Genomic DNA, 27,994 nt, shown 5'->3' with positions numbered 1-27,994 from the left:
TGGAACATTATTATTAATGATTTCCATTATTAACAAAGTCCTTGTGATAATCTAAGTGGGTAGAAAGTTAAATTTTGGTGGGCAAATAATTCTCACTGAAGAGGGTCTTGCAATGTTCTGCTGACGTTTCCTTTCGATTCCCTCCAAATGACGACCCTTTGGGAACTGCCCCCCCCAATGTGCTCTAAACATTTTGTGACACTTATTGTCTCTTCTATTCTTCAGACCTGAAGGCAGGTCTATGGTGAAACTCCTTTGATTAGGTTGATAGGGAGCTTGGCATCTACATACAAATTCTTGAAAATGTACTCTCCCCTATCTGATACTGTGCGCGCCACTCAAAGTTCCCCAAAATGTAAACCTTCTATAAAAGCCGGTAAGACTTCCACAAGCCCTTCTGTTAGAACAAATATGTTTGAAAAGATTTCTGAATGTTCAAAGAAGAATATTTTCTCAAAACTGAACTCACACCCACTGATGGCACACAAAGCAAATGTTCAGCTGCCATCTAAGTCCATCTCCTGATATTGTAACAGAACATAAGCAGCTCCGCTAGATTACAGAGTCACTCCAGCAAAGAACTAGAAGCATCTATGCTGCTATTATTTTGGGTGGAAATTTTGCAAATGGAACGAATGCGGAATTAGCTGTCACTGCGGCTGTGCCCTGAGCCGCTGCCCTGGAGAGCTCTGGGGCCCCACTGGCTCGCTGTTTTGTCTGCCTTCTCTTTCTGCCTGTATTGTTGCTAAAAAGAATGGGAAAATATAGGCCTCACAAAAGAAATTGAAATGATAATAAAATGCATTGCTACAGTCATTGTAAGGGAGCCTGCAGAGAAAATCAAAGGCTGAAATTTCCTTTTGCTTGCCATTAGACCGTGTTGCATGATAATCTAAAAAGTGCTTTGATACCAGTTTCAGCACTGATGAAAACACTTTAAAATGTTCATAATTATAAATGATGTAGCTGTCCCAACTTGCAAAGAGTCTCATACACTCTCTGGTCACTGCCTATTTTGCTTGACGGCCCTGGTAATTGTACAGAACACAGTTTTTAGACATGCAGCGGTTCATCATTTAAATGAGAAACACTCTTAGAGAAGAGGGACAGACTTGTGACTAAGGTACTGGACCAAGATTCAGGAGACTGGTGCCCTTGAGCAAGTCGCTTTGTCTCTCTCTGCTTCCATTCCTCATCTGCAAAATGAGGATAACAATCCTTCCTTCCCCCACCATTTGTCTGTCTTGACTATGTAGACTGTAAGCTCTTTGGGGCAGGGACTGTCTCTTACTATATGTTTGTACAGCACTTAGCACAATGGGACCTGGGTACAGCTGAGACCTCCAGGTGATAGCCTAATAGATACGAAGATAATAAGAGAGTGTGACATGACAGGGTTTCTTCCCAGCTTCCAAGGATAGCCTGCCATGCCCAGTCTCCTTTAAACAGGCTTACCATCCAAATAAAAACAAACAAAACAGTCCCTCAGCTCACCCTGTGTCCTAGGATTTCATGGCTCCCCTTCCCAGGGATCTCTGGTGTCCCTACTTCTTGCAGCTTCCCAGCCCCAGCCAGCTCCCTTATCTTTCTGGAACACCAGAACCAGGCTTCCTCTCTGAGCACCAGGTCCCCTGTTCCAGGGACCCTCCACTCCCCTGTGGTTTCGCTCCCTCCGCACAGTCTGTCCCAGTCACTCCTCCCCTTCCTGCCCTCTGACAGGACTTTAGAGGCCAGGGATAGCCCTGCTCCCTTTAATTGACTCAGTTGGGTCCACCTGCTGTGACACAGGGGCAGTGGTCCTGATCCACTCACGGGGAACAGCTACCCCATGATAATGAGGCTTCATCAATATATCCAGCATGATACATTCATTTAAACTTAAATTTTCCAAAGAGGTGGAAAAACTGGTCATTTGTCCCTAAAACACAGGTCTGAGATTTGGGCGCCATGTTCTTTTTCTCATCTAAATGTGGAGGGGAGCCGGTGCCCCCAGAAAGGGTCGGGGGGAGGCTGCTTCTGTGGCATTCTGCTCTCTTCCTCCTGACTGTGTGAAAACTCCCCACCCTCCAGACACAAGGGAGGCGAGAGCAGGAGAGGCTTGGGGCAGAGGAGCTGGCTGAGCTGCTGTTGAATCTCACTCTCCCAAGCACTGGAAGCAGTGGCTGGAGGCTGCACTCTGTGGTTGGCCGCTCTGAGCTGCAGAACCTCCCTCTCTTTGGAGGGTGGCCAGAGGCAGCCCAAGGCTATAGAGTCATTAGCAGTGCAGCTCCAACGGAGCTCCAACCCGCCTCACACCCTCCTTAACGAAAATATCCCTGTGAATCTCTGCCAAGGGGGACAGCTGCCCTGTATGTCGCTGAGTGACGCGGTGTGGTTGGCAGTGGTCCATGAGACAAGGAGCCCTTTAACAGTTATGGGGCCCAGTTCTGCTATGGGTCATGGCTGCATAGCACCTGCAGACTTATGCCCAGCATATAGGTGAACAGAGGGCTTCAATGACTGTGCAGGGTCCAGAGATAGGTGTGGGAGAAGGGTTACTAGGATGAGCAGAAGAACGGAGAACCTGCCTCATGACAGGAGACTTAAGGAGCTTGGCTTGTTTAGCCTAACCAAATGAAGGCTGAGGGGAGATGGGACTGCTCTCTATGAATACATCAGAGGGACAAACACTAGGAAGGTTTCCCAGCCTGGTTCTCATCAGAGCCACAGGAACTGGTCGGGTCCTTCCCCAGAAAAGTTCCACAAACTCCCATTGCTTCTCTTCCACAGGTCCAAGGGTGGCAGAGTTCAACTCACACTTTATCTGTGCCATAGCTCCTGTAGTCGACGGCCGCTGAGACAGCCACGATGAGCGCGGGCATTCCGTAGCCAACCAGATAGAAGTACTTCCTTCGCGAGTGTTCACTCTCAAACACCTCCACCAGCATGATGTATAGCTGCACCCCCTCCAGGAACATCCAGGTGAATGCCGCCAGGAAAAAGAAGTGCAGGAGGGCAGCAAACACAGCACAGGCAATCTGGGAAAGTCCAAAAAAAAACAAAACAAAAAGAAAACAGGCAGAGGTTTGCTCCCAAACAAAATTATTATAATTATTGTAACAAAACCACTGATATCCTTGGTTATTACACACGATATTAATCCTAGACTCTCTCTCTCTCTGTATGTGTATAAATATATATACGTGGCTGTAATTTACCCAAAGAAACTTATGTTCTATGCACATTATCCTAAGCATATCATTGGCTGAAACTCTGGTACCCAGCTCCTACACTCCCACAATATCAAACTGGATTTTTAGTAGGGAACATCTTCAGATTCAAATCATTGAAGCAATTGTTCCCTGTTTCTTACTATCAATATAAAACAGAAATAAGACAAAGAAATATTCTAACACCTTGGTTTAATAAACAGACATTATATGAGAACAAAAACTCAGATAACTTTAAATATTTTTTTAAAAATATATTATATATTTTTGTTGTATATTATTTATAAGTTATATATGTCTATAGTATATACATATGTATTATATACACGTATGTATATATTTATATATATGTGCATGTGTATAATTTTCTATATAATGTAGATTTGTGTAATATATGCCTTATACATGTATTATTATATATAGACACATATATTATTTACACATAGACACACACACATATATGCACATGTTTGGATTTGATGGCGAAGTGCCTCAATACATCAAGGGCTTGTGTTGAGGAATCATAAAGACCATGTTTCTATTTCTGATGCCTCTGTTGACTATTGTTGCGTGAGCAAGTTTCAATATGTTGACCTGCCATGTGAATGCTCTTGGGTGCTGTCAGCAGGGGTGGGCATATGCTGCGGGCTCCATTGCTCAGCAGTTTGGGTGAGGGGCTGAGATAAGAGAATTTAAAAAAAAAAAAAGGCAGGGAAGGGGAATGTGAAAAGACAGAATTCCAATGCAAGACTTTATTTCACACCCATCCACTGAGATCAAACTGGCCCTGAACAGATACAATGCTGGGAACAAGCCTGCACTGACAAAGGGATGGACAACAACATAACCTCAGTGATCTCTGCAGTCTTCAGCTTCTCCCCAGTGCCACGGGGCTCGAGCCCAGGATGTCTGTTGTATTGTACCTGGCCATGTGCTAGAGGTAGCCCATGATCCTACAAAGAGAGTGAGCACACTGGCATGTCACTGAAAAAAACTGTGAAAAGGTGAAAACTCCCTGCTGCAACAGGTTCCCAGTGAAAAAAATGTCAGTCATAATGAGAATACACTAGCCAGGAATGAAGGAGTGCCCCTGCGTTAGGGAAGGATCGCGTGGCTTTGAATATGGAGTATATGCAGTGGCTGTTTGGGGAAAATGAAGACTGGAACTCCGACAAAGCATATTTCTAGAGACACTCACCAAGGGGCGGGGATGCTTTGGCAGATGAGAATATCATTTCTAAATGGAGTTTAAAAACACAAAGAACATGCCATTTGTCTATTTTTACATGGACATGGAATTACTGAAATGATTATCCAAGTAGGGCATTGACACATGACTTGTGCTGCAGCTTTCCAAAGAACCTAAGGGAATAAGGCACCCAAACCATGTTAAAGGTCAATAGGAGTTGGACACCTAACTCCCTTAGGCACCTTGGAAAAGGCTAGAGTCAGGGCACAGTCTTGCTCCTATCGAGGTCAAAATTCATTTTGCCATTGATCAAGAGAGGAAGGTCAGCACTGCCCCTTTTGTACCCTAATGGATGGTTCTGGAGGAGTGAAAGGAAAACCTCCCTCTCCCACTGGCCACACCAGCAGCAGAGCATTGGGAAGCACGGCAGGTGACTGAAACCGTTAGGGCTTTTGGTTCAGCTGCCATCAGGCTTAACCATCCCCTCCTTCTCCACGAGTGGAAGGGACCAAAGGGAGGCAGATTTGGTGTGCGGCGATCTGCCTCCATGGTATTTTTCCCATCCTGTCCCTTATCACGGACAAGCCCCTTGCCCCAGATACACTCTGTGGGCTGGATGTTCCAGGTGGGAGGGGTGAGGTTGGGCTACTCTCCATGACATGGGCCCCTTCAACCCTGCCAGGGATTCCTCACGGTGGACCGTACTGACTGAGTCAGCATCGCCTTATGTGGGCTCCCAAGCCACCGTGTGCATCAAAGGAAGGAGGAAACAGCCGCCAGGGACTGTTTGGCATTGGTGCTGGCAAGCAGGGCATGGCTCCTTGTCCCTGCCCCAGCTCCAGGCAGGAGGGGACAGGAAGAAGTGGTTATGCATTAGGCTGTTGTACAGATGGCTCTGGCCTCCACAGGTTTCCCCAGATTGGAGCATATCTCAGGACATTCACTGGTTTTGGGGCTGAGTGTCCCACCTCTTCCACCAGGGGAGCACAAGACGTCCCAGCCTTCCCTTTCCTTTCTCCCTCCCCCCAAAACCGGACAGAACCTGTCAGGATGAATTTCTGGGAGCCAAAACTCACAATGTTTCCTGTCCATTAGGGCTCTCCTAAATCAGGGTTAGGCCAGCCCATGCCAGTTTTCCCCTCTGCAGTAAAATGTCAAAAAATACACAAGTAAACGTGCTGCTTGGACAGTTTAAGAGACTCTAGAAAAGTTTTCTTTTGATGTTGCAGTGGCTTAAAGTGAATGGCTGCAGAAGCAGCATAGCCTAGTGGATACAGCACAGGACTAGGACTCAGGAAAGCTAGGTTCTATTAACTGCTCTGCCACTGGCCTGCTGGGTGACCTTGGGCAAGACCCTTTCCTTGGCCTCAGTTTCCTCATGTGTAAAATGGGGAGAATGATACTGACCCTCATCTGTAAAGTGCTCTTAGATCTGCAGATGAAAAGTGCTGTGTAAGTGCTAGGTGATGGTTTGGTAAGTGATTCAGATTCTCCACTTAGCAGATGCGTAAGGGCAGCAACTATTGATACAGTCCCTAATGGCCACAGTTATACCATGCTCCAGCTTTGCTGCCTGCCCACGGTGTGTGGGTGTGAATCCCAAGTCCAACCTCCGTGGAGTACCCAGCACAAAGGTCACTTCCCTGGGCCTTGCGCGGACTGGACTAAAACTTCATGGGCTGTTGGGAACCCACAGCCCCGCCCCCTGCCCTTCCTGCCGGCAACCCACGGCCCTGACCCCTTCCTGCCACCAACCCACAGCCCCACCCCTCTGCCCTTCCTGCCACCAACCCACGGCCCTGACCCCTTCCTGCCACCAACCCACAGCTCAACCCCCCTGCCCTTTCTGCTGCCAACCCACGGCCCTGACCCCTTCCTGCCACCAACCCACAGCCCCGCCCCTCTGCCCTTCCTGCCACCAACACACGGCCCTGATCCCTTCCTGCCACCAACCCACAGCTCAACCCCCCTGCCCTTTCTGCTGCCAACCCACGGCCCTGACCCCTTCCTGCCACCAACCCACAGCCCCACCCCCCTGCCCTTCCTGCCACCAACACACGGCCCTGACCCCTTCCTGCCACCAACCCACAGCCCCACCCCCCTGCCCTTCCTGCCTGCAACCCACGGCACAGAGCCACTGCAATGCAGAGCTCCACAGAGCTAGAGCACCCCCTGGATGGCTTTTCCTGGGTTTGGCTTCAGCAGGAATGCATCATTTCTGCTACATATCAGGCCGCAGCTGCCTATGGAGGGAGGACAGGATCTGTCCCTCCGTGCATTTCTCTGAACAATGGCACATTCAGAAAGGGAGCTGAGGTTCCAGTAATTGCTCTTTGAACTCAATCACTATGCAAGGTGCTGAGCACCCTCCACACCCACTGACTTCATTGGCAGCTGAGGGCAATGCACACATCACTGGGAGCCCAGCAATCAGCAGCATTGAGCCCCAGGGACAGCTGTTGGATTACTATGGCCACATAGGCTCAGCCATTCCGATGAAGGTGCCATCCCGAGTGGGACTGTGGGGATGAAAATGTCAAATAGTGAATGTGTAATCACAGCACTAATATTTCTGTCTGTCTGCAGAACTGCACACAGGTGACTGCTTGTATACGGTGTACGTTTCCCCTGCTATCTAGTGTGTCACAGACATTTATAGAGTCAGTAGAATACGGCAGATCGAACGTGCAGAATTTGTTCATTTCAAAGTTTAGAACCCTGTGATTTGTAAACCAAATTGCTTCACAGACGTCAAAGGTGCTAATCCTTAGTCTTTGCCAAGTTTGAAGGCTTTTTCTCTAAAAAGAGCCATTTTGATGTATGTGAGCACAAACAGAGCACCTGAAATAGTCTTGTGAAAAAGGCCTTTTTTCCCTTTGGATTTTTTTTGCTTAAGTTGAGGTTTTCTCAAAAACAGCCAGATGGAGTTTAACTCACTACTCAGAAACACTGAAGTGAAGAAGAAACAGTAGGAATTTCAGCCCCCAAGGATAATTTGTTCAGGAAATCATATGGGCTTGATTGGAAGCCTATAGGAGTAACTGGAAAGTTTCCTATTGACTTCAATCAGCTTTGGATCAGAAAGGAGGGCTTATAATAGAAAGCATCTTCTTGCGAATTACTGTGCTGTTGCCGGGGAAACATGAAACAACACACACCTTTGGTATATACGTTTTAAACGGACATCCAGGGTGACATCCTGGCCCCACTGATGTCAACGGGGATTTGGCCACTGGGCATAATGGACTAGGATTTCACCCTTGGTTACCAAGTAGGGCCCCAATCCTGCAATGAGATGAGCATGAGTGTAGGGTGTATCCACATTCATCTCAATCCAGGATCACGCCCAGCTACCTCCACTGGAAGGTGGGAGGAGATGCTTCCATATTTCTATGCCAAGTATCTTACTGGCTGATCCGTTCGATTGATCCCGATGAGGAAGAGGAGCTCGGCCACAAAGAGGCTGATGCACAAGTTCTTGTGAATTGTGTTCCTGTCACTCTGGAGTCCGCGGAAAAAGCAAAAGGTGAAGATGCAGATCAGGAGGCAGACGAGTGACAGCAGAATGCCGACCCACGTGATAACATCCAGGAGCAGGTCGTGGACCATGTCGCTGTGCTGGAGACACAACAGAAAAATAATCAGTCACACGCCGCACGTCAGCTAATCAATACTGAAAAAAGCCAGGTTGTTTAAGAACCTTTGATAGACTCCTGTATCCACTTCCCAAGAACTGGCACAAGGGACCAATAGCTAATGAAGGGTATTAGGAGTAAAACTACCCAGAATGGAGTTCTGCATTAATGTGGCCACAACCTGAAAGCCACGCTCTGTTCTCTCCCTCTCTCCTTGCTTGGGTTTGTTTGTGAATACAGCAGTAAGGCAGTGGGGAAGGTACCTGAACAAACTCAAATCCCAAGATTGGGTCCCAGGGACCATTAAGATAATGTATGTCTCAATGCCCAGCATGTGGCAAAAACAGGGATTATTTTCCTTTCTTTTTTTCACAAGGGAAGGCAAAAAATATTGATTTATCAAACCCGGGAGCTGGGAATCCAAAATGAATATTGGAACAATATCCTGGATAAACAGAGACCTTTTATTGATCACATTGTTTTTAAATCCACATTTAACCAGGATTTTAATGTGGCTCAGAAATTGTGTGTTCCCCCTTGTGATGTGGTCTAGTTTCTGCTTACCCAGAAGTAATGTCCACATGGTCACTACTGCAGGGATGTTTCCCTTTCAGGCTACCATATGCCCGAAGAACAGCAGCAGCAAACACTGGTCTAGGGGGTAGGCCATGAGCTCTCACGGTGGAAAGCAGGATGCTGAGGTCCACCAATAAAATGCCACTGGACCTATTCCTGTGTTTGTCCGTGCATTTGCTTCCCAAACCAGGGCATGGACGCTTGGCGCTCTCATCTTGGAAGAGAAAAACAGGGTGTTTTGCTATGGGGAAAAGTCTATGACAGATGGAGGGGAATGCTGATTCATTTACCCTTTTTGTTACCTCCGTGCCAATGACAAAGCTACATCAGTGTCAGGTACTTATTGATATAGACTCCTGCTATGTCAGCACCCATCAAAAACAACTCAAATCCTTTCAGCACTTTGGCTTTATCGGCACGATTGATAGGTATCAAATGAGAATGAAAGATGGTGAGTGAGTTTTTTCTTCCCCCTAGAGGCTGTTTATAAAGAGACTAGACAGAAATTACAGGAGGTTTTATTCCCACAGCACTCCTGCCATTTTTCTTGGGAATCTGGAAGGTTTAAGAGACTCTATGATTGCAGATGTACCACAAGGGCACAGATTTAACATATGCCTATCGCAACAGCAACAAAAATGTCTATTCCATCCCCACTGCACACAGAAGGTGGAAAGGAAGAAAGGGCATATTCTTTTCCTGACGGAGGTGCATTGTTTTATCTCTGGGTAATTCCATACTCATTAACTTTCCTCTTAACTTGGTGCAAAAACGTTAATATAAATCCCGATCCTTGCATTTGCTCTGCTTTGCACGAAGCTGCTTGGAAGCGGTGGATAGCATCTCCCCTAACAGCCCCGCTGTAAAGCAGGCCAGCTCACCTGATTAGAAGGCAGTGCGAGGCACAGCTTCAGCGACCTGCGAGACACAGACACAGGAACAACACAGCTGGCACAGGCAGATAAAGGGGAGAGACAATCAGGTGAACTTCGGAAAGCGTGGATCGATCGCCCAAGGCTATGAGCACAAACGCAGTAACACTCCAGACAAAAAGTCAGCCTTGTACGTGGGGAGCTTTCCGGAGCTCTCCTTCATCTGATAGCAGAGCACCCCAGCTTCAGGGGGAATGAGCAAGAACCCAGCCTGTTCCTTTTACACACTTGGCTCCATGCACACACCAAGCCTGTGTGGAATAAATGAAAGCCACAGATCTCACTTCTCCACTGCTCAGCTGCCTGCAGAGTTATTTACACCTCGGACTGCAAAGTGAGCATGAAAGGCTGTCCAATCAGATCCTCGGGCACACTCCCCACTGCTGCCCTATAGGGAGGAGGAGGTGAAAAAAGGTCCGACAGCTCCCCAGGACCATTCAGGAGAGGAGAAGAGGAGAGGTCAGAGGGATTCTGCCACCAGGGCCATGTATGATGCTGAGATAGGGGGTGGGGGGAAGAGACACCCCTGCTGAGATGATAGGGTGGGAAAGAAGAGATCTCTTATCGTTCACTGGTTCTGGACCACACAGGGGCTGAGCTGAGAAAGGGCTGGGTAGTTTGGAGCAGGAGAAAGAGACAATTCTTCTCTCAGGCAGCTAGCACCTCTGGGAGGATTAGCAAGGAGCTGTGCTGATGATCTCCAGTGCACAGCCCTCGAACAGAGGCATGGCCCCTTGTGCCTGCCAGCCCCCCGCTCTGTGCAAGCCAACAGGAGGTTGGGCACCACAGCCCCCGGAGACCACATTGGTCCAGCTTGCTTTCTATTGACCATCACTCTCACCTTCCAGTGCCCAAGTGCTACCACAGTCAGATCTGCTGTAGGTGACAGGGCAGAGCCACCATCCCACCCAGCAAACACCTAGGGTTGCATGCCCTGGGTTGGGAGCCAGGAGACCAAGGGATCTAGTTTCACTGCTCCTACTGACTGGAGTCGGTATTTCTGTGCCACTGTATAGCACCATAAATATGACACCCTCTTAAGTTAGGATGAGAACCCTGGGATAACGGTAACTGTTGGAATGAATGTATATTGCCAAACATGGAATGTAGAAGTGAGTTGGGATGTTGTGTTAATATCTGTATGATTGTTGTGCGTTTAATGCTGTCATTTTGGTGAATGGAACTGGGTGGGGCAGTTGATGGTAGAAGACTGAGAGCAGGAGGTGGGAGATTTTGCCCTTGTGCCAGGGAGTGGAAGGTTCTGTCTGTGCAGGCTCCAGGAAAGGTCAGAACTTGATTTGATAAATGCATCTTTCCAGGCAACAAGCCTCATTCTCAAAGGCATGACACTGGCACTTCCTGGGGGCCTGGATGCCTCAGTGCATTGCTACAGAGCCTTTCACCTGTAGGCCACTACAAGCTCTTGCCCAACAGAGGCCTGATGGCCCCTATGTGGGATGAGTTTGTGGGTGTTAATTCCAGCTCCCACAGCACAAACTCAGCATCACACTTTTCACTGACAGTCAGACTCAGCAGAGAGGCCAAAAACTGCATGGGCCATGGAGACTGTTACCCCAAGAGAGAACGTCCTCAAAGCCTCCAGCCCAAAGTTCATGCCTGGTGGTAAGGCAGTGTTTGTGGGAAGCTTGTCCAGCTTTTAAACCAGGACTTCACTGACCAGGGCTGTTAAGCTGGCCTTTCAAGAACACTAACCTGCACATTTATTACGCTGAAGTTTATGGTTATATATAAATTATTTTTAAAAACGTAAATTCACTCATTAAATAATTTGCATAAAATATCACACATAGAGCCTGGAACAGGGCAGCCACCCGTGGGCCCCTCCAAAACAGTCTTGGATGTCTCGATTGTCAACACCTCTGTGCGTTTGTACTGATGTGATCTCTGCCAAGCAGCCGTCACAATCCCCGTGCAGCACTTCCACCTGCAGTGTCCTTCAGTCCTCAGCACTTCCTTCAGGGAGAAGGAGAGGAAAAGGAAGCCATCTCACCAGCCAGAGAGCTGGCTGCCCCTGAGCTCCGCTAGCCCTCTCTCCTTCCCTTTGCACATCCTTCCTGAGCGACATTCTCTGGGAGTCTGTGGGGGAGCTAGTTAATGCCTAGCTACGACTACGCTGCAGTGTAAGACCAAGGTTGATAGAACTCTAGTCGAGTTTGTCAACCTAGAGCTTGAGCATCTACACTCATCTCTAACCCCAGGTTAGGAATTGTTGCAACCCAGGTCCCAAACTGGGACTCCAGCAGCTAAACTGCATTTTGCAGGCCGGAGTCCAACCAGACTTCCTAGCACCCTCCCAAAATGGGGCTGCGCTCGCCCTGTGCTTGTGGTGCAATCTGGGAAAACTCGACCATCCAGAGGACAAAGAAAGTCAGCCCCTGGGATACTTCTGGCAGACTCCCAGAGCACGAGTCCAGCAGGGCTGCATCTACACTGAAAAGCAACAGGACTTGAACCCTGGGTCCCAGCTTGACTTGGGCTCGGATCCTCCACTCCTGGGTGGTCCTGGGACCCTGGGTAGGAGCCCTGGGTCAGAACAATTTATGTGTTGGTGGATGGGGTGGGATTAGGCTTGAGGCTGAGTTCAAACCCTGGGTTTACACTGCAGTGTAGACATACCCTAAGTGACCAGAATGCTGGGTCAGTGGCTGGCTTTCAGTGCTCTCTCACCATACGGCTCAAAATAAGGCAGCTGTTCTTTTCTGGGTTCCAAATCTCTAAAAAAGGTGTATTTTACAGAAACAAAGAGCTTGATGAAATTCAGAGAACAAACCAATAAACCCAACAACTTTTGTATTTGTGACAAGTTTTATATCTAGGGTTGGCGTTCGGGGCCAGATCCTCGGCCACGCAAAGACTCCCCTTGACTCCCACAGCTTTTGGATTGGGTTCCGAGTTGCGTCGGTGGGAAGTAGACTGGCTGAAACAGATTGCTGCTTTGAAAACCGTTGTGTGTGTGTCACAGACATGGCTGCCAAGTCCACAGCAGGGTGAGTAGGCAGTCCAGAAATTGCTCAGGCTGTGAAATGTGTAAGAGATGAATGACGGTTCCAGCAGTGCACTGCCTGGGCTCAAGAGCAGAGTTAATAAAAAACAACTCCAGTGAATGTCAGTTTATGACAGAATGGCTTGTCCCTTAAATGAAGGGTCCTTTCTCTTTCCCTGTTAAAAAGCTCAGTAGAGGTAAATGGTGCTGAAACAGAGCTACTGGCTGCGGGGGGTGCTTTTGTTCAGCTAATCTTTGCCTTTAGGAAGGGAGATGGTAACATGCTTGTGGGTGGAGGAATGACACATGGTAACTAAAGAAAGTGTCATTGGCTTGCTGGAATATGGCTGTTGTGCGACCGGTGGGAGCTGGCTTGGAAGGCAGCAGCATGGGTCCAAGTGGGCCAGATTTAAGCCGGCAGTGGTGTATAGTTTACACTGCTCCTGAGATTTGTAGCTGCCCAGAATGGACTGGAATCCCGTTACTCCTTTTAAAACTATTATCAACCATAGTGTGTTATCGAGAGCTCATCGTTCTTATGTCCACGTTGCATTTCCTCACTACAGTATGTTACACTGATAGGGTGAGATCACAGGTGGCTTTAAATCAAGATTTGAGGACTTCACTAACTCAGCCAGAGGCAGGGGCCTATTACAGGAGTGGCTGGGTGAGGTTCTGTGGCCTGCAAAGTACAAGAGGTCAGATTAGATGATTACGGTGGCCCCTTCTGGCCTTAAAGTCTCTGAGTCTATGATACGCTAATAACTGAATCCGAAGAGCCAGAGGAAATGATGGGAAAGCCAGGGACGTGATCTACCGAACCAAACAACATCATTATAAGGAAAACGGGGGAAATCTTGTTGAATGTACAAAACTGCAAGTTTATGCTGAACCCTAAGGATCAACTCCCCCAAATGTGGCTACAATGGCATGCAGCTGGGGGAGGGATTAAGGAGCCTTTCCTCTCCCCCTTGCATAACCCAGGTAAGAACAGGTCAGGACCCCAGTCCTGCACTCAGAGGGAGCTCACGGGTTATTCTGCACCTGCTCCCCCAGGTACATGTGGCACCAGGGACAGGGTGGGAGGCGGACTATGATCTGAAGCTATGGTGTAATGCCACTGACTTTCACGGGATATGTTCTGATTTACAGCAGTTTGAAATCAGCTTCAGGCTCCAAATCTCTTATACACAATGGGAGATGTACCTCAGGGTACCTGGTTCATCCAGCCTCTACTTCCCTGAGACATTTCTTCCTAGCTGGTTTGGTGTCTCCTTATGACACACACTAAAACCTTCACTCCTCTTTATAGAAGGTCACTCAGCAAGTTCTAGCCCCCAAAACGTAGTCTCCCCACAATCCCTCCAGCTGTAGCTGACACACAACCTTCTCCAAGACACACCTGGCTTTTCCCCAGTCATTTTTAAAAACCTGCCAAAAGATGCAAGGACTTGTCACCCCGGAGTTACTGGCAGCAGCCATTGTGAAAAACAAGGGTGTAAGTACCAAAGCAGTTTGGTTGCTAGGTGCCAAATTACAAACCCATTGGCATCACTAATTTCAAGGTCCCAGGGCTCTCGGTAATCTTGATCACTGCAGGGGCCACAGAATACCAGAGACATTTTCCAGTGTCCCAGGTCAGCAAGGTTGTCTTCAGTAGGTCTACTCATGAGCTTGAAGGTAGGCACATGGTCTAGTGCCTTGCTGAACCAGGGCCCTAACTCCTCCTGGTGAGAGGGCCGATGGGATCTGTACCACCTGGTTTGGCTGTTGGGATGGGAGCTTAGGAGGTCTAGTTCACAGTTCACTGAAGTCAACGGAAGCTGAGGGAAGTCAGCACCTTGCCAGACTGGGCAGCTAGTGAGGATACTGGGATGAAAAGCGCTCTTTGGCGCTCTCTGTTAGTGGAGTCAATGTCGGAGCAGTAACAAGAGATACGGAGGGGATTTGCTAGTGTGGAGTTGCCCCGAAATCAGCCCGTCCTGTCCCTTATTATGAACAGCCAAAACACCAAACTGTAGAGAGGATATAAAGTTGTCATCTTCTTCTGTGTTACTAAGTGAAAAGTTGAACTGCAGGTTACCATGGATACAGTGTGTGTGGTGAACGCTATGGGGTCCCATTCTGGTCTCATTTACACAGGTGTCACTTCGCTGCTGTAAAATGAGTGCTACAAGGTGTGAGAGAGAGGTAATTCAGGCCCAGTGATTGCATCTTTCTTGTTCCTTCATTCTGGCTTTGTTTCATCAGTGGAGCGGCTCCGCTTACCCAGGACGAAGAGCTTTCGGCCAAGCGCCATCTCTGTTTTATTTGGAAAGACTAGCTACAGCAGCTGATCTAGCCTCCCACAGCCCTTGTGCTCTGGCCACATTGCTGCCAGCTATTGGGCCCAGCCCTTGGGCACCTATGCAAGATGGCAGGACACCTGACACTGTCTCCGCTTGCCTGCTCTCTATACCTGTCTGAGTTCCAAGGGAGAATCCTGCCCTATGATTTTCTTCAAAATACTCATCTTTTGGGGAAGTTCTCTGGCCTGTGTTACACAGGAGGTCAGGCTAGATAATCACTATGGTCCCTTCTGGCCTTGGAATCTATGAATCCAACTCTTATTAAAATGGTATCTATAACGGACAGCTTATTGCCACTCTGAGAGGTGAAAATAAGTCATGACTGAGAAATTCTGCCTCCATTCTTCTTAGGGACAACAATCTCCCTAGTTTAGTGTCTTTATTTAGTGGAGGGAACAGGATGAAACCGATCTTGGGCACATGGATCAAAGAGATTCCTCAATTACACACAGCAGAACTGCATGTTACAGAGAATACAGAATCTACTCAGAGAGGAAGTCACCCTGAACCTCGTTCTCCCCATGAGGAAGGCGTTGATTGGGAATGTGAAGGTAAGCAATAGGGGGAAGCTTAGTGCTATTTAAATTCCACGGAATAAGGAAGACTTCACAGAACCCAGGAGTACGAAGTGTTCCTACCCCTCTGGCCCCTTCCCATGGCTTTCTTCACAGATAACTGCGTGTAAAAAAGGGCAATGAGCAAACAATCTATTGGGTTTGGGGTAGAGGAAGCAGCTGCAAACAAAATGCTGTCAGAGCTGGTTTAATTTAACATCTACATCCATGCTTAGACTTGGGAGGATTCGATTTTTATTAGTAAATGTTGGTAAATGTTGATTTCACCGTACACCCAAACCAACCAAGAAATATTTCCATCAATAATAATCAAAATCCACTATTAGGCAAAGTATGAAAAGTGCTGCTTGAGAACTTATTAGAGTTTGAGGTATGGATATTTATGTTGTAGATGTGGACATGAGATGTTGACAATTTGTGTTTGAATGGCTATAAAGCTTTAACTTTTTAAATCACAGAGTCTTTTGTCATTAAATAATTATTGTCTGACCATCCTCCTTCCCTACATAATTTCTCAAAACTGTGAACAGTTATATGGATACAAATAGAAAAAAATGCTTAAAAACAATAGTGTTGTGCAAGTGGGAAAATGTAAATAGATAAAAAATGAAAAAAAATGTAAAATAAACATTGATATTATCCATCATCATTATAAAATATAAAAGCTGAATTCTGCCAAGCCTGTCCATGCGCAAGGACTCTGGGACTAATGTTTCCAGTATTGAAGAGTGCACATAAATAATACAAAGTGACAGAGAGGTTAGAAATATAGAAAGGAAATAACAGCTCTCCCTGGAAAAAATACAAGCGAAGGCATCTGGAGAAACTACACAGAAACAGAGATGAAGTGAGAGGGATATACATGCAAAATAGCTATGCTGAAAAGGACATAGGGGAGAGAGAGTGCCTAGTAAGTAATTAGATATGAGCTTGCAATGTGATATAATAGCACAGAAAAGTCATTGTAATATTAGACAGTACCATTTCACAGGTTGGGGATACACAAGAGGCCTTGCTTGCCTTTGTGCAGCTGCAGTTGGAATAAATAATAATAATCCTACAATTATAAATAAGCAACAACAGCTGTTTCTAGAGCACAGGCAAGAGTGCATCTAGAACACTGCCTCTAGCTCTTTTGGGCACTCTAGTATTCAAAGGACATGGAGTATGCAAACAAGGAGTCCAGAGAAAGGCAACACACACAATGCTGGAGAGATTGATTTATAAAGAAAGATTAAAAGTGGTCAACATCTTCTATAATGGCTGCTGATTTTAGGATGCTGGCTCTATTTTTGGGTGCCCAACATAAGAACGAGCCCTTTGCAGATCTGCTTTTACTTCAGTTGGAATTGTGGGAGCTTAGCACTATTGCAATTCACTCTGGGACATCTTGAAGCACTGTGGTATGCCAACAAAAATAGTTAACAGCATCAAGGCTTTCTATCAATGTGCAGCATGTGAAAGTAAATGCAGGCCTGAGTGAATGGTTCAACACAGACACTTGTGTCCAGTGATGATGTGTTCTCTTCACCTCCACTGTTTGGCATTGCCATTGACTTCATTATGAGACAAAGTGTAGAAGGATACAAAGCAGCCATTGCATAGCTCACAGCAATACACTAACTATAAGGTCTAGATTTTGCTGATGACATAGCTTTTCTAAGTGGCAGCTCAACCAAAGTTCAAGCAAAGACCGAAAAACTATCCAGTACTCCAAAACAGATGGGATTAATAATCAGTCATGAAAAAAACCCCAAATCTAATGAGAAGCCTGGCAGTGCCCAACTCAAGCATTACTTTAGAAGGCAAAGCAGCACAAGAAGTGAGTCAATTCACATAACCTGGCAGTAATGCACAAGCCAATGGGGCTGTCCAGAAGGAAATATTGACACAAACTGGCAAGTTGGCAGCTGCATTCATCAGCTTACACAGGAATTGGTCACCAGAAATCTATAATTTGCAGACCAAACTACGACTCTTCAACTCAAATATTATTTCCATCTTAGCATATGGATGTGAAAACTGGAAATCCACCAAAGGGACAGATGACATCTCAATGCCTGTGACAGCAACTGCTCCAGAACAACACTAGGTATTATACTGAATGAATATATAACAAGTGCCAATACTTGTCAGAGTTCAACACCCCCTTATATCTGAAGTTATCCAGAAAAGAAGATGGAACTATCTGGGAGGTGTGCTAAGAATGAAGCCAGAGCATCTGCCATGGCAGTTGTATTATTGGGCAGCTGAAGGATCATACAAGGGGGCCAACTGAACAAATCCCTCCATTGAACAGTACTCAGAGAAGGAAAACTTATTCATAGATTGCAAGACCAGAAAGGGAGCTTTTGTAATCATCTTTGATGCCCTCCTGTAGAACACAGGCCAGAGAACTTTCCCCAAACAATTCCTAGAGCAGATCTTTTTTTAAAAGCACCCAATAGCTTATGGCTCTTCATAAAGTAGAGGGCATGCAAATAGTGGCCCAGGATATACACTGGGATGGTGGAGCCTTGTTCATACTCTAGGCATTATCTGACAGTATGGGAAGGACTAAGATTCAGAGCCTCTGAAATCAGGCCCAAAGTGTCTCCAGTTGGACACCCAAAAGGTGACTATGTGTGGGGATATGGGGTCTAAATGGTTCAAAACCCAGGAGGAAGAAAGAGGAGATATTTAGAGCAGTCCAATTAGACAGAAGCAGGAATAATAGGAACAAAGAAAAAATTGGGCTGAATATCTGGAAACTGTATGATCTTTCAGACTGAACATCGGGTACCCATGAGAACTGTTATAAGGACTATATCTGGAATGATTTAATGCTCACCTAAACAAAGGTCTCAAGGATATGCTATTGCATACAATTATGTCTTGACGCCGTAGGGATAGATTACATGACAATTTCAGTTTTTCCTGCCACAATTTCTGTGTTTCCATGAAAATGTAGTCAGGAGACTAGGCTGTATTTTCTTAACAATAAGGGTTGGGTAATTTTCCCAAGGGAAGATAGACAAATCACCCCACAATACTCTGTAAGTGACAATTCTTCACTGGCAAAGGAATGTAATGGATTACTGAATATGTCTCTTACATCTCTTAATTTGCTGATTCCATTAAGTTCCCTGGTTCCTGTTCTTGACACACGCTCAAATAGTCTTTTATTTTTCATTTAAAAAACCCAGTGAAGACAAGCTGATTTAATAACTTTTCTGCTTAATTGAAACACTCCTTGTTTAACACATTTTTGAATAAGTCAGCATAATAAAACTCTCTGCAGAGACTTAACCCTTTAGCAGGTGCAAAATCCCTTTGCCCTACTCAACTTATAATACAGCAGCTTTAGAATTTAGCTCGGATATTTTAACACGTTCTAGACCCTGGGCCTAATTCTGCTTTTTGATACTGCCATTCAATCCCACTCATGTTAATGTATGTCTAACTGAGGGATGAGTTTATCCTGTTCTTTAGATCTGAAATTCAGAGAGTGGTTCTAGGCAATGCACCCATACGTTCCACTTAGACTTTATAAATGTTTGTTCTTTTCTCTCCTCAACTCTCCTCGTTCCTCGATTTCCAAAATAATTGATGATGATGATGTAATTTATGTGTAGCATAGTATAACATTTTAAAGCTTCAGATTAATTGCTGTACTTAAAGCATCTTGTTGGAATAGCGATTTGTAGTGCACAGTAGATGTTGCTCAGCAATATCTGTCTACCTTAAGGTACTCTGACTCAAACAGTTGGGTCTTTTTAAATGGATTTTTCCCACCAGCACTGAACTAGTTTTCTGGTTGCCCGTTTTTCCTACGGTATGTTTAAGCTGCATCTGCTATGGCTATTGTGATGCAAAGTGCTCGCTTTTATGAAAATCAGCTTGTAAATTTTGAAGGATAATTCTTTAGCTGTTACCACACCGGTAGAATGGGTTATGTCCTTTAACCATGTGCTTTCTTCCAGGGCATAAGAAATAATGTAGTCTTATTGCATCTAAGGGTTGTATAAAACCATCCAAAGTTATTTGTAATCTGATGGAAAGGTGTTTCATTTATTTGAAAGTCTGAAGGCATCTAAATGAGAAATGAACATTTTAATTTTCAATGATACATTCTCTGAAAGACAGGAAATATTCCGACTCCATAAGGTAGACTGCACACTGTGTTATGTAGATGGAGAGTACAATAGTTAGATAACCAGGGATGGCAAACATCTTCTTTATACCTGACAAAGATATTATGAATCCGTGGAAGAGGTCTGAATAACAGCAGGCAATGTGGTCCGCAGATAGGGTGCTGGATTGGAACACGACAGACTTGAGCTCTATTCCTGTTCTGCCACTAATGTGCTGTGTGTCTCTGTCTCCCCTCCCAACATGGGCCTGTCTTGTCACTTTAGACTGTACACTCTTTGAGGCTCGGCCTGTCATTTATTGTGTTTGTACAGCACCAAGCACAATGGGGCCCTGATCTCTCAGTGATACTACCATATAAATGATAATTCATAACTAGCACATCATTATTTTGTACTTCTGTGCAGAGACACCACAATATTTCCAACTCTTATGTGACATGGGTTTTGTTTGAATTACAGCATGCATCTCTGGAATAGCCTGTGAATTTCCATTCACATCATGACTTGTCAGTGCATTTGCTGTAGGGGACTGCCTGACATGCCTGTCAAAAGATATCCTGCTGGGAATGAAGTCAGCTTGTGTGATTATCCTTACTCCATGTATTATGTTCCAGAGGCCTGGAGGAGATGGCCGAGCACAGGGTTATTCCTCAGTATTATGTATGGGAGAAAGGGCACCCAACTCAATGCCTTTTAAATTGAGGGGGCATCAGGGGAGACTCTACTGTTCCCAGAGTCCCAGGATCTTGGAAAGTCATGTAAACTTGGCAGGGAGCCCATTGAATTTGAGGAATCAAGCCATCTCCAGGCTCAACTAACTCTAATAGGCAGATAGCATCTTTTTTTAAAAAAAAATCTTTCTTCTTAATTGAGTAGAGTCCTGTTAAGCCTGGAATTGATCCCATCAACTCCCAGTCTTAAGACACACAGATAAATCACAGCTCTAATGGTCAGCCATTGATATTTGTTTTTCCTTAAGATACAGACATATAGCTATTACTGAGTAGAGAAGCAGAAGGCTATCAATCATTTGCTGAATAAATCAGAGGCCCTACCTCTCCCCCACCCCAGTATGCTAATAATTAAAGCACAGCCCATAACTCAGGGAATGTCTGCAGAATTCTCCTTTAGAGGAACACACAGCATTACCATCTTACTAAGGAGGGAGCTAATTCATGGCCAGAAGTGACATTTGTCAAATCATAGTTCTGTCAACTTTAAACTAAGAAGAGGGGCTCAGGTGTCTGTTCCCCATGATATGTTGTATTCTCTATCATTAGGTAGGATATTTCAGGTAGCCAGGTGAGGATATAAGGAGTTGTTGATGGTATACTGAAAACTATAAAAATTATAAGCTGCTAATTCAAATCCTAAGGAGTTTCCTGGTCCTGCTTGCCGGGTAGGAGGCTCTCCAGGGAAGTGTGGAATCAGAGGAGTCAGTCTGTCAAAGGCCAGCCTAGAGTAAGGTGGAGTGACTTGTCTCTTTTGGTTTTTAGGGAGCAGCCTGCATTGTCTCTCTCTGGTTTAGGGTTCTTGTGTGTTAACATTCTAAAGTCTAAGAAATGAAGCAGTGTTACACTGCAACCTTCCAGCAAGTGCATTTTATTTTTAATCTAACTTTTCTGTGTGTGTGCCATGAACATAACACCTGCCAACCCTAGCTTTCCTCCATAAGGACCAGGCTGAATCTCTGTGCTTCCAGGAGACCTGGGATCTCACTCTTCCTATTACCCTGAGCGCATGCAGTGGGGAAAGGGAGTCACATGTCTCCCTAGTGTTCTGGGTCAGAGTATGGGGAGTAAGCTGCATACAAGGGTACTAGCAGCAGTGTGCGTGCTGCCTGTGAACATTCTGCTGCCCCGAGGCAATGCTTCTCCGTACCGCTCCCTTGCTAGAGGCTGTGCCTTAAAGGCACAGGGTAGCCAGATGGAATCTGGCATTCCCTTCTGATTCACATGTTCTGAAAAGTTATGCGTTGCCCACAAAATTATTCTGCACCAAACGCTCCCTTGTATTTTATCCTGAATCCTATTTAATGCATTGGGCTTGCTTCTCTGGAATCACGTGAAGCCATCAGACCAATTCCCTTTCACACTGCAGGCTAAACTTAGACTGTAATGATCTATGAAGCAGAGAGAGGCCAGCAAGCTGCCCTTCTAGGTTAGAGTCAACAAAATAGAGCTGACTTTACCATGGCAGCAGCGGTGTTTTGGCAGTAGCCAAATAAAAAATGAACAAGACTCTACAGCCATGAAAACAGACTAGTTAACATACAAGAGAGACTAACATGATGTGAATCAGTGCTGCCTAGTGGATAGGGCACTGGACTGGAACTCAGGAGATCTGGATTCTATTCCCAACTTGGCCGCTGGGTGAGTTTGGGCAAATCACTTCCACTCTCTGTGCTTCAGCTTCCCCGTCTGCAACATGTTGATAATGCTACAGATCTCCTTTATAGAGCAGTCTGAGATCTAGTGAAGAAAAGCTCTACATAAGATATTCAGGTATTATTATCTAAGACTCCATTATACTTATATGGCCCCATTATTGGGGTATCTGAGCCCCTTTAATGTATTTACCCTCATAACACCCCTGTGAGGTAATGATCCCCGAGTTACAGATGAGGAATGGAGAGACAGAGTGGGGAAGGGATTTGCCCTTGGCCACATGGGAAGTCTGTGCAGAGCAAGGACCTGAACTCCGGTCTCATGGTCCCATACTAGTGCCTTAATCACTGAGGCATCCTTCTTCCTCAATTAAACTCTAGTAGGATTCATTTTCCTTTTATGCCTGGTATACTTTTCCAGCTCCTGAGGGCCTTACTCTGTTTTTCTTTCGCCCTTATGGTTATTCAGTGAGAGCTGCCCTAGTAAAGACTGAGTGAAAACTGAACAAAGTCCTCAGAACCCATCCCTTTGTTAGTTGACTTATTTGGGGTCAGATATGTACCATACAATAACCACTTCACTGACATCTTTATTAGGAATAGGGCTGGACTCTGCACTTAGCAACACCATGTCAAGGGGCAGAAAAAGTCTAAAATGCTTTTCCCCTCTCAAACTCCTAATTTTGTTCCAAGCTGTTAGCTGCTGTCCAGATCCCCATCCAAGTTATCCACATTTCCCAGACATGACCTCTCACCTCTATGACATGGCATATTTATCATCTCCGGACAGGTGACAACCAGACAAACACACATTCTTTTGGTAAATCCAAACAATTCCAGACCCTCTACAAAAAACTAAACTTGATCAGCAGAACTGTGTTCTTCTGTTAAACATTTGCATTGAATATTCCCATTCTTCAGGCTAAAATCAGACCTTCGATTTGTCTTTAGCTGGCCAATCCCAGGCAGTCACTGAAGTCATGTAAAGCCAAATTCTGCTCTTCATTGCATGGCAGCAAGTCCCATGGAAGCCAATGGGCACTTTATCCATGTATCTGGCAGCACACTCTCCCCCTTTATCCTCAACCTATCCAGTTCTGCCCAGTTGCACTCTGTCACAACAAGTGTGCTACATGAGTGTTAAAAGAGCTGCAGGTCCCTTTTTTCAATTTTGCATGGCTTTTGTCATTCATAAGAGAGCCTTAATGCATATTGGAAGTCAGTGCTTTTAAATTCTCTTTAGAAAAATCATAAAAACGAGAGCAGACAAAGGAGTAATGTTGGAAAAATATTCAGAAGTTCCTGGGATACCATAAGAGCATATGCGGTTACATCTCCGTAGTTACGGCAGCAGCTCTGAACTGTTCTATCGGACTCTCTTGATAGAGTTTGTATGGAGGATGCTGAATGCAAAACAGAGCCCTAGCCCTGCAATTGGACCTGTGTGGACAGAACCCTGCATCCATGCAGAGCTCCACTGAAGCTGATGGGACTCCCTATACATCTAATTGCAGAAACAGGGCCTAATATGCTCAATACAAAATAGCACTGCAATGAGTAGTTAACATAAAAGATACCACCATTGGGGAAAAAAAAGAACAACGTCCAGTGTGATTGCTTGATGTGACAAACTCCTTCAGACCCAATACAATGTCAATGCAGTCATTATGATTCTTACATTACATTGGCAACATACCGGATCCATTAGTCACTTGGACAGTATTCAGTGTCAGAGGAACCAGTGCTATTCGATCGTAACATTATCACTATGGGCTGGTGGCTCAATAGACCTGTTGTGAGAAGTAGCTACGGCACATGCACTGTAGTGGACTTGAAAATGAAGCTGAATTGTTTAATAAAGACCTACTAAATGCATCATTGGCCAGCCTACAGCTTGCAGAATGTATGCTTTTAAAAAAAAGTGTGAGCAAATGTTTAGTCACAAGAAGCAAAACAAAGACAAAAACTGGATTTTTCACTAAAACGATCTTTGAACCATGATTCACTTATCCCTAGAGAGAGAGACTATCATGAGGTACTCCCTTTTAAAGAATAATAATTGAAACTGGGCTAATAACTTGTTTTACAATCTCAGCTACAATGTTAGAAATAGCACACCTAGTCCAGTACAGATGGGCAAACCTGTTCAGATAATATAAGAACCAACTCAACCTTTCGCCTGTGTGTGCATCAAACCGAAGCGGACGTCTCCACCTTACAAATCGTGAGCACACTGAGAAGCAGTTACAGACACAGGTAGTTCTACCATCATCAACGGGATGATTCACGTGAGTAAAAGTCCTTTTGGAGTGAGTAAGGGTTACACCATCTGGCTCAAAGCAAGTGATGCCACTGAAGTCAATGGGGCTAACCATGGACCACTTGGCCCTAACAGGAGTGTGCCATGTGGCAAGGAAGGTGTAAGGAACTTCTCCTTCCTTGCGCAGCCTGAAACAGAGCCAGGCTGAATTCCAAGCAGTGACTTACAGGAGCACCCAGGCTGCCATTGGGGAAGGGAGAGAGGCATAGTTCTGCCCCCATGCACTGGCCAGAGGTGCTGACTGGCTGCACAGGGGGCAGTAAGCCACAGCCCCAAAAGAGCTCTGTCAGCATCACAGGGATCTAGAGAGGCAGAAAGCCCCAGCAAGGCAGATCCCTCCTGCTATTCCCCACCAGCCACACTGCCAAGCTGGGCCTCCAGAGCACAGTCAGACCCCACATGAGCAAAGATGCAGCATCGAGCTCTCTGTCATCATGGGTTTGGATGCAGCATCCACAACCAGCCTTTTGAAGTTCATCGCTCCCTGTTCTTCATCTCATTTGGCAGCTGGTCACACTATGGGCCAGCCACAGCCATGGGATACTCGTGCTCAGCTCCCGCTGAAGTTAATAGGAGTGACACACAAACAACTTGGGCAGAGTTACATGTTCTATGATTGGAATTGCCTTCAGACAGCAACCTCACCGCATGTTTATCTCTTCCCAGCAACAAAGCAATATTGTATTAATCATGCAGCCCAGGGATGAGCAGTGCCTACCTTGACTTCCACATGTGCCATCAAGACTGCAAAGTTGGTGAGGTGATTACAGGAACATGTAGTGTGTGTCTTGTTTGTGGTCAGAAGCCGACACCCTTGCTTTGACCAATACCCTGTCATCGTGTGTTTTGAGTAGTTCCAGAATGAACAGTTAGGGTTGAAAATTTCTTCTGACTGCTGCAGAAAGAAATGAATAAATGCAATAAAAATTCTAATGGCTTCTGAGACTTCTAAATGCACTCTCTTTCCCCAGAGTCACTCTGTAACTCTTACCCTTTAATTTCATATAAACAATCAGCAACGGTTTATATGTCAAGTATTGCACATGCCGGAGAAAGTTAGATTGTTGCTGCTCTCTTTGTTCTGCCAACTTAGTTCTTTGTTCTTGATTAATTTCAACCACAGACTAAATTCAACTCTTCAGAACCAGATTGCTTCATTTGCATTGCAGAGCAGAGAAATTAATTGCTTTAAGCAATCAACTTTTGAAATTACAGTACTTGGCTAATGGAGGGCTCACTGTCCTCTTTCACTGAAATCCTGTTACCTCTAATATCCCCTGCCACCAGGATAAAATAATATTTTGGACTATTTTAATATATTGGTAACTTTTAATTATGGAATGGCATGCATTAGCAATTGAATGATGGGGCTTCTACATAAGAGAGACCCTGATTAGGACAATGTAAAAGAGACATTATTTATAAAACATTAGATACAAAGTGACAAACACATAACTCAAAATTTAATCCAAGGCTACTGAGTGCTTGAGGTGCCCAAACTTGAGAACTTTTTCTGTGTTAGCTTCAGAAATAAAATTAAAACCTCTTTAAATTTGTGGTTTCCAGATGCCCCCGCGCTCCAGTACCTTGATGTGCTTGACTGTAAACACCACAGGATCAGCTAGATAAACCTTATTGCTGAACTCTTTGTTTATTGCTGCTGTAATGACGGGGGAGTTGACTATGACAGAGTGATTGGTTGACATGGCCTCTGTTCCCAACTTCATGCTGGCGTTCTCCGTGGAGAGATAGTGACCCAGGTTGTTATACAGCACAAAAGCCACCCTGATTTCACCTACAAAGTGCAGAGAGGAGTTAGAGATCAGACCAGTCCAGCCCAAAAGTTGTGTTAAGAGATAACAACTGTCCCTTCCAAGCAAAATGTTCTGTTAGCTATGACTTCCTCCCTCTTGTCTGCTCTGCCGAAACAAAGAGCTGTGTGCACTTTGGGAACGGTCCAGCCTACGTTGCTAAAGGGATAATGCATCATTGGCTCGCTCTGTGAATGCAACAAAAAGTCAGGAGTTAAAAGCATTGAGGCCTGGCGCAGAAAACTCAGCTTCCACTGTCACTGCAAATACCTGAACTCCATGTGGCCCATCAAGTTGTCCAAGGGTGGGGAGAGCTGCTTATTCGATACTCCTCTCTGTGAGCAAGTGGGCAGGAAGAAGGTGAAGGGAGATGGGGAACTGGAAGGGACTCCAGCTTCTGGCACACGCGGGAATAACCTGCTCCATGGAAAAGAGGTGAAGTAGCTTACTCCTCTCAGAGCAGGGAGGAGCAGGGAGGAGTTGGGTGTCTACAAATGACCCTTTGCTGTCTGCTCTGCTCCTTGGGCAGTGCCACTCCCATCCTTGGGACACACTGTAAAGTGACAAGCTAAGCCACAGGGAGCAACCTAACACTATTTCCATTCAAGACTGTGGGGTGAGGGAGAAGGGGGGTGGGGAGCGGGTCAGAAATTATCCATAAACCATCAGCAACAAAAGAGAAAAAAGAAACAATAGAAACAATTGTGAAATGTTTGTTATCACTAAATACATTTTTCAACCAGGTTTTCTCCCTTTCCATATAATTCCATTGCTAGGGATGTTGCCTAAAACCCACACTACCAGCAAATTGGTTCCTAACTAAAGCGATATACTTTATTGCTTTTTTTCCCCATCATTGCACAGACCCTAAAATAAGACGGCAGTGAGTTAATTTTCCTTTATGATTATTAGTATTATTAAAAACAAAAAAGTCCCTCCACTCCTGGATTGGGCCGTCACGACGGTACATTTCCCAGCTTGCGTGATTTCGAGGCAGACTATCACAATGACCTAATAACATGAGGATGACAATTGCCATGGAGAACAAAGTCTGATTGAAGACTTGAGGGAAAATTCCCCAGTGGGGCAATACTCCTCAGCACTTATACCGCATTTTTCACCAGTAGATCTCAAAGCACTTCACAAAGCAAGTCAGTATCATTATTCCCATTTTAAAGGTCGGGAAGAGCCAAGAATAAAATCCAGGTGCCCTATGCCCCCATCCAGTGATCTGTCCTCTAGGCCATGCAGTAATGACAATGAGGTATTTGCACCTGATTGTGCCAGAGGAGAAGATAGGTAGCCCTGAAATGGCAATATAATATGGTGATCTTATTTGAAGATTATTTATTGTAACTAAAATAAACTTTACAAAAATTGAAATGCCCCTTCTATATTAATTGTCTAGTTATTTTTCCAATGTCCTGTGCTCTGGGGAGACTTCAGGATGAACAGAAGTGCCTAAACATGAGAGACAGATATTACTGGTTCCAAATGTATTTCATAGCTTTAGGCCAGATCCTCAGCTGGGGTAAACTGAGGCAGTTCCGCTGACAACAGCAGGACTATATTGATCGACGGCAGATAAGGATCTAGCCCTTTGGTGAATCCCTTTGTTACCACTTCCAAAGTGGAGCTAACAATCGCAGACAAAATTCTGATATATCTGCCACACGGTAAACCAGCTGGTGGTATCAACTACCCTTCTCAACAGTTATCACTGTCTTCGCAACAGGAAAGCACAGTGCCATTTTGCCTTTTCGGAGCTACTCCTGTCTGCCGGGGGAAAAATTGCCAAGTAGTTTAAAGAGCAAATCTGGTCTTCTGAAAGAATATAAAATGTTCTCACAGTCCTGGGCTGTAACATCTGAGTGCA

At 45.4% G+C, this 27,994-nt stretch overlaps 1 protein-coding gene across 19 annotated transcripts in view; it reads right to left on the bottom strand.

Moving 5' to 3' along the window:
* The window catches only part of ADGRL3 (adhesion G protein-coupled receptor L3), an 815,007-nt gene that overhangs the window by 116,968 nt on the left and 670,045 nt on the right, over nucleotides 1-27,994 (bottom strand). For 18 of the 19 annotated variants that reach the window (XM_084625891.1, XM_084625888.1, XM_084625889.1 and 15 more), the window contains 4 exons: nucleotides 25,894-26,102; nucleotides 25,026-25,202; nucleotides 7,807-8,016; nucleotides 2,797-3,017 (listed from right to left, as the gene is read on the bottom strand). In XM_084625891.1, coding sequence (XP_084482017.1) covers nucleotides 2,797-3,017; nucleotides 7,807-8,016; nucleotides 25,026-25,202; nucleotides 25,894-26,102 — 817 coding nt within the window. The remainder of the gene's footprint in view (nucleotides 1-2,796; nucleotides 3,018-7,806; nucleotides 8,017-25,025; nucleotides 25,203-25,893; nucleotides 26,103-27,994) is intronic. The other variant, XM_084625894.1, reaches the window with a different exon arrangement.

This window comes from Lepidochelys olivacea, assembly GCF_965140295.1.
Source record: "Lepidochelys olivacea isolate rLepOli2 genome assembly, chromosome: 4".
NCBI lineage: Eukaryota > Metazoa > Chordata > Testudines > Cheloniidae > Lepidochelys > Lepidochelys olivacea.
This window is presented reverse-complemented; position numbering and strand designations above follow the sequence as displayed.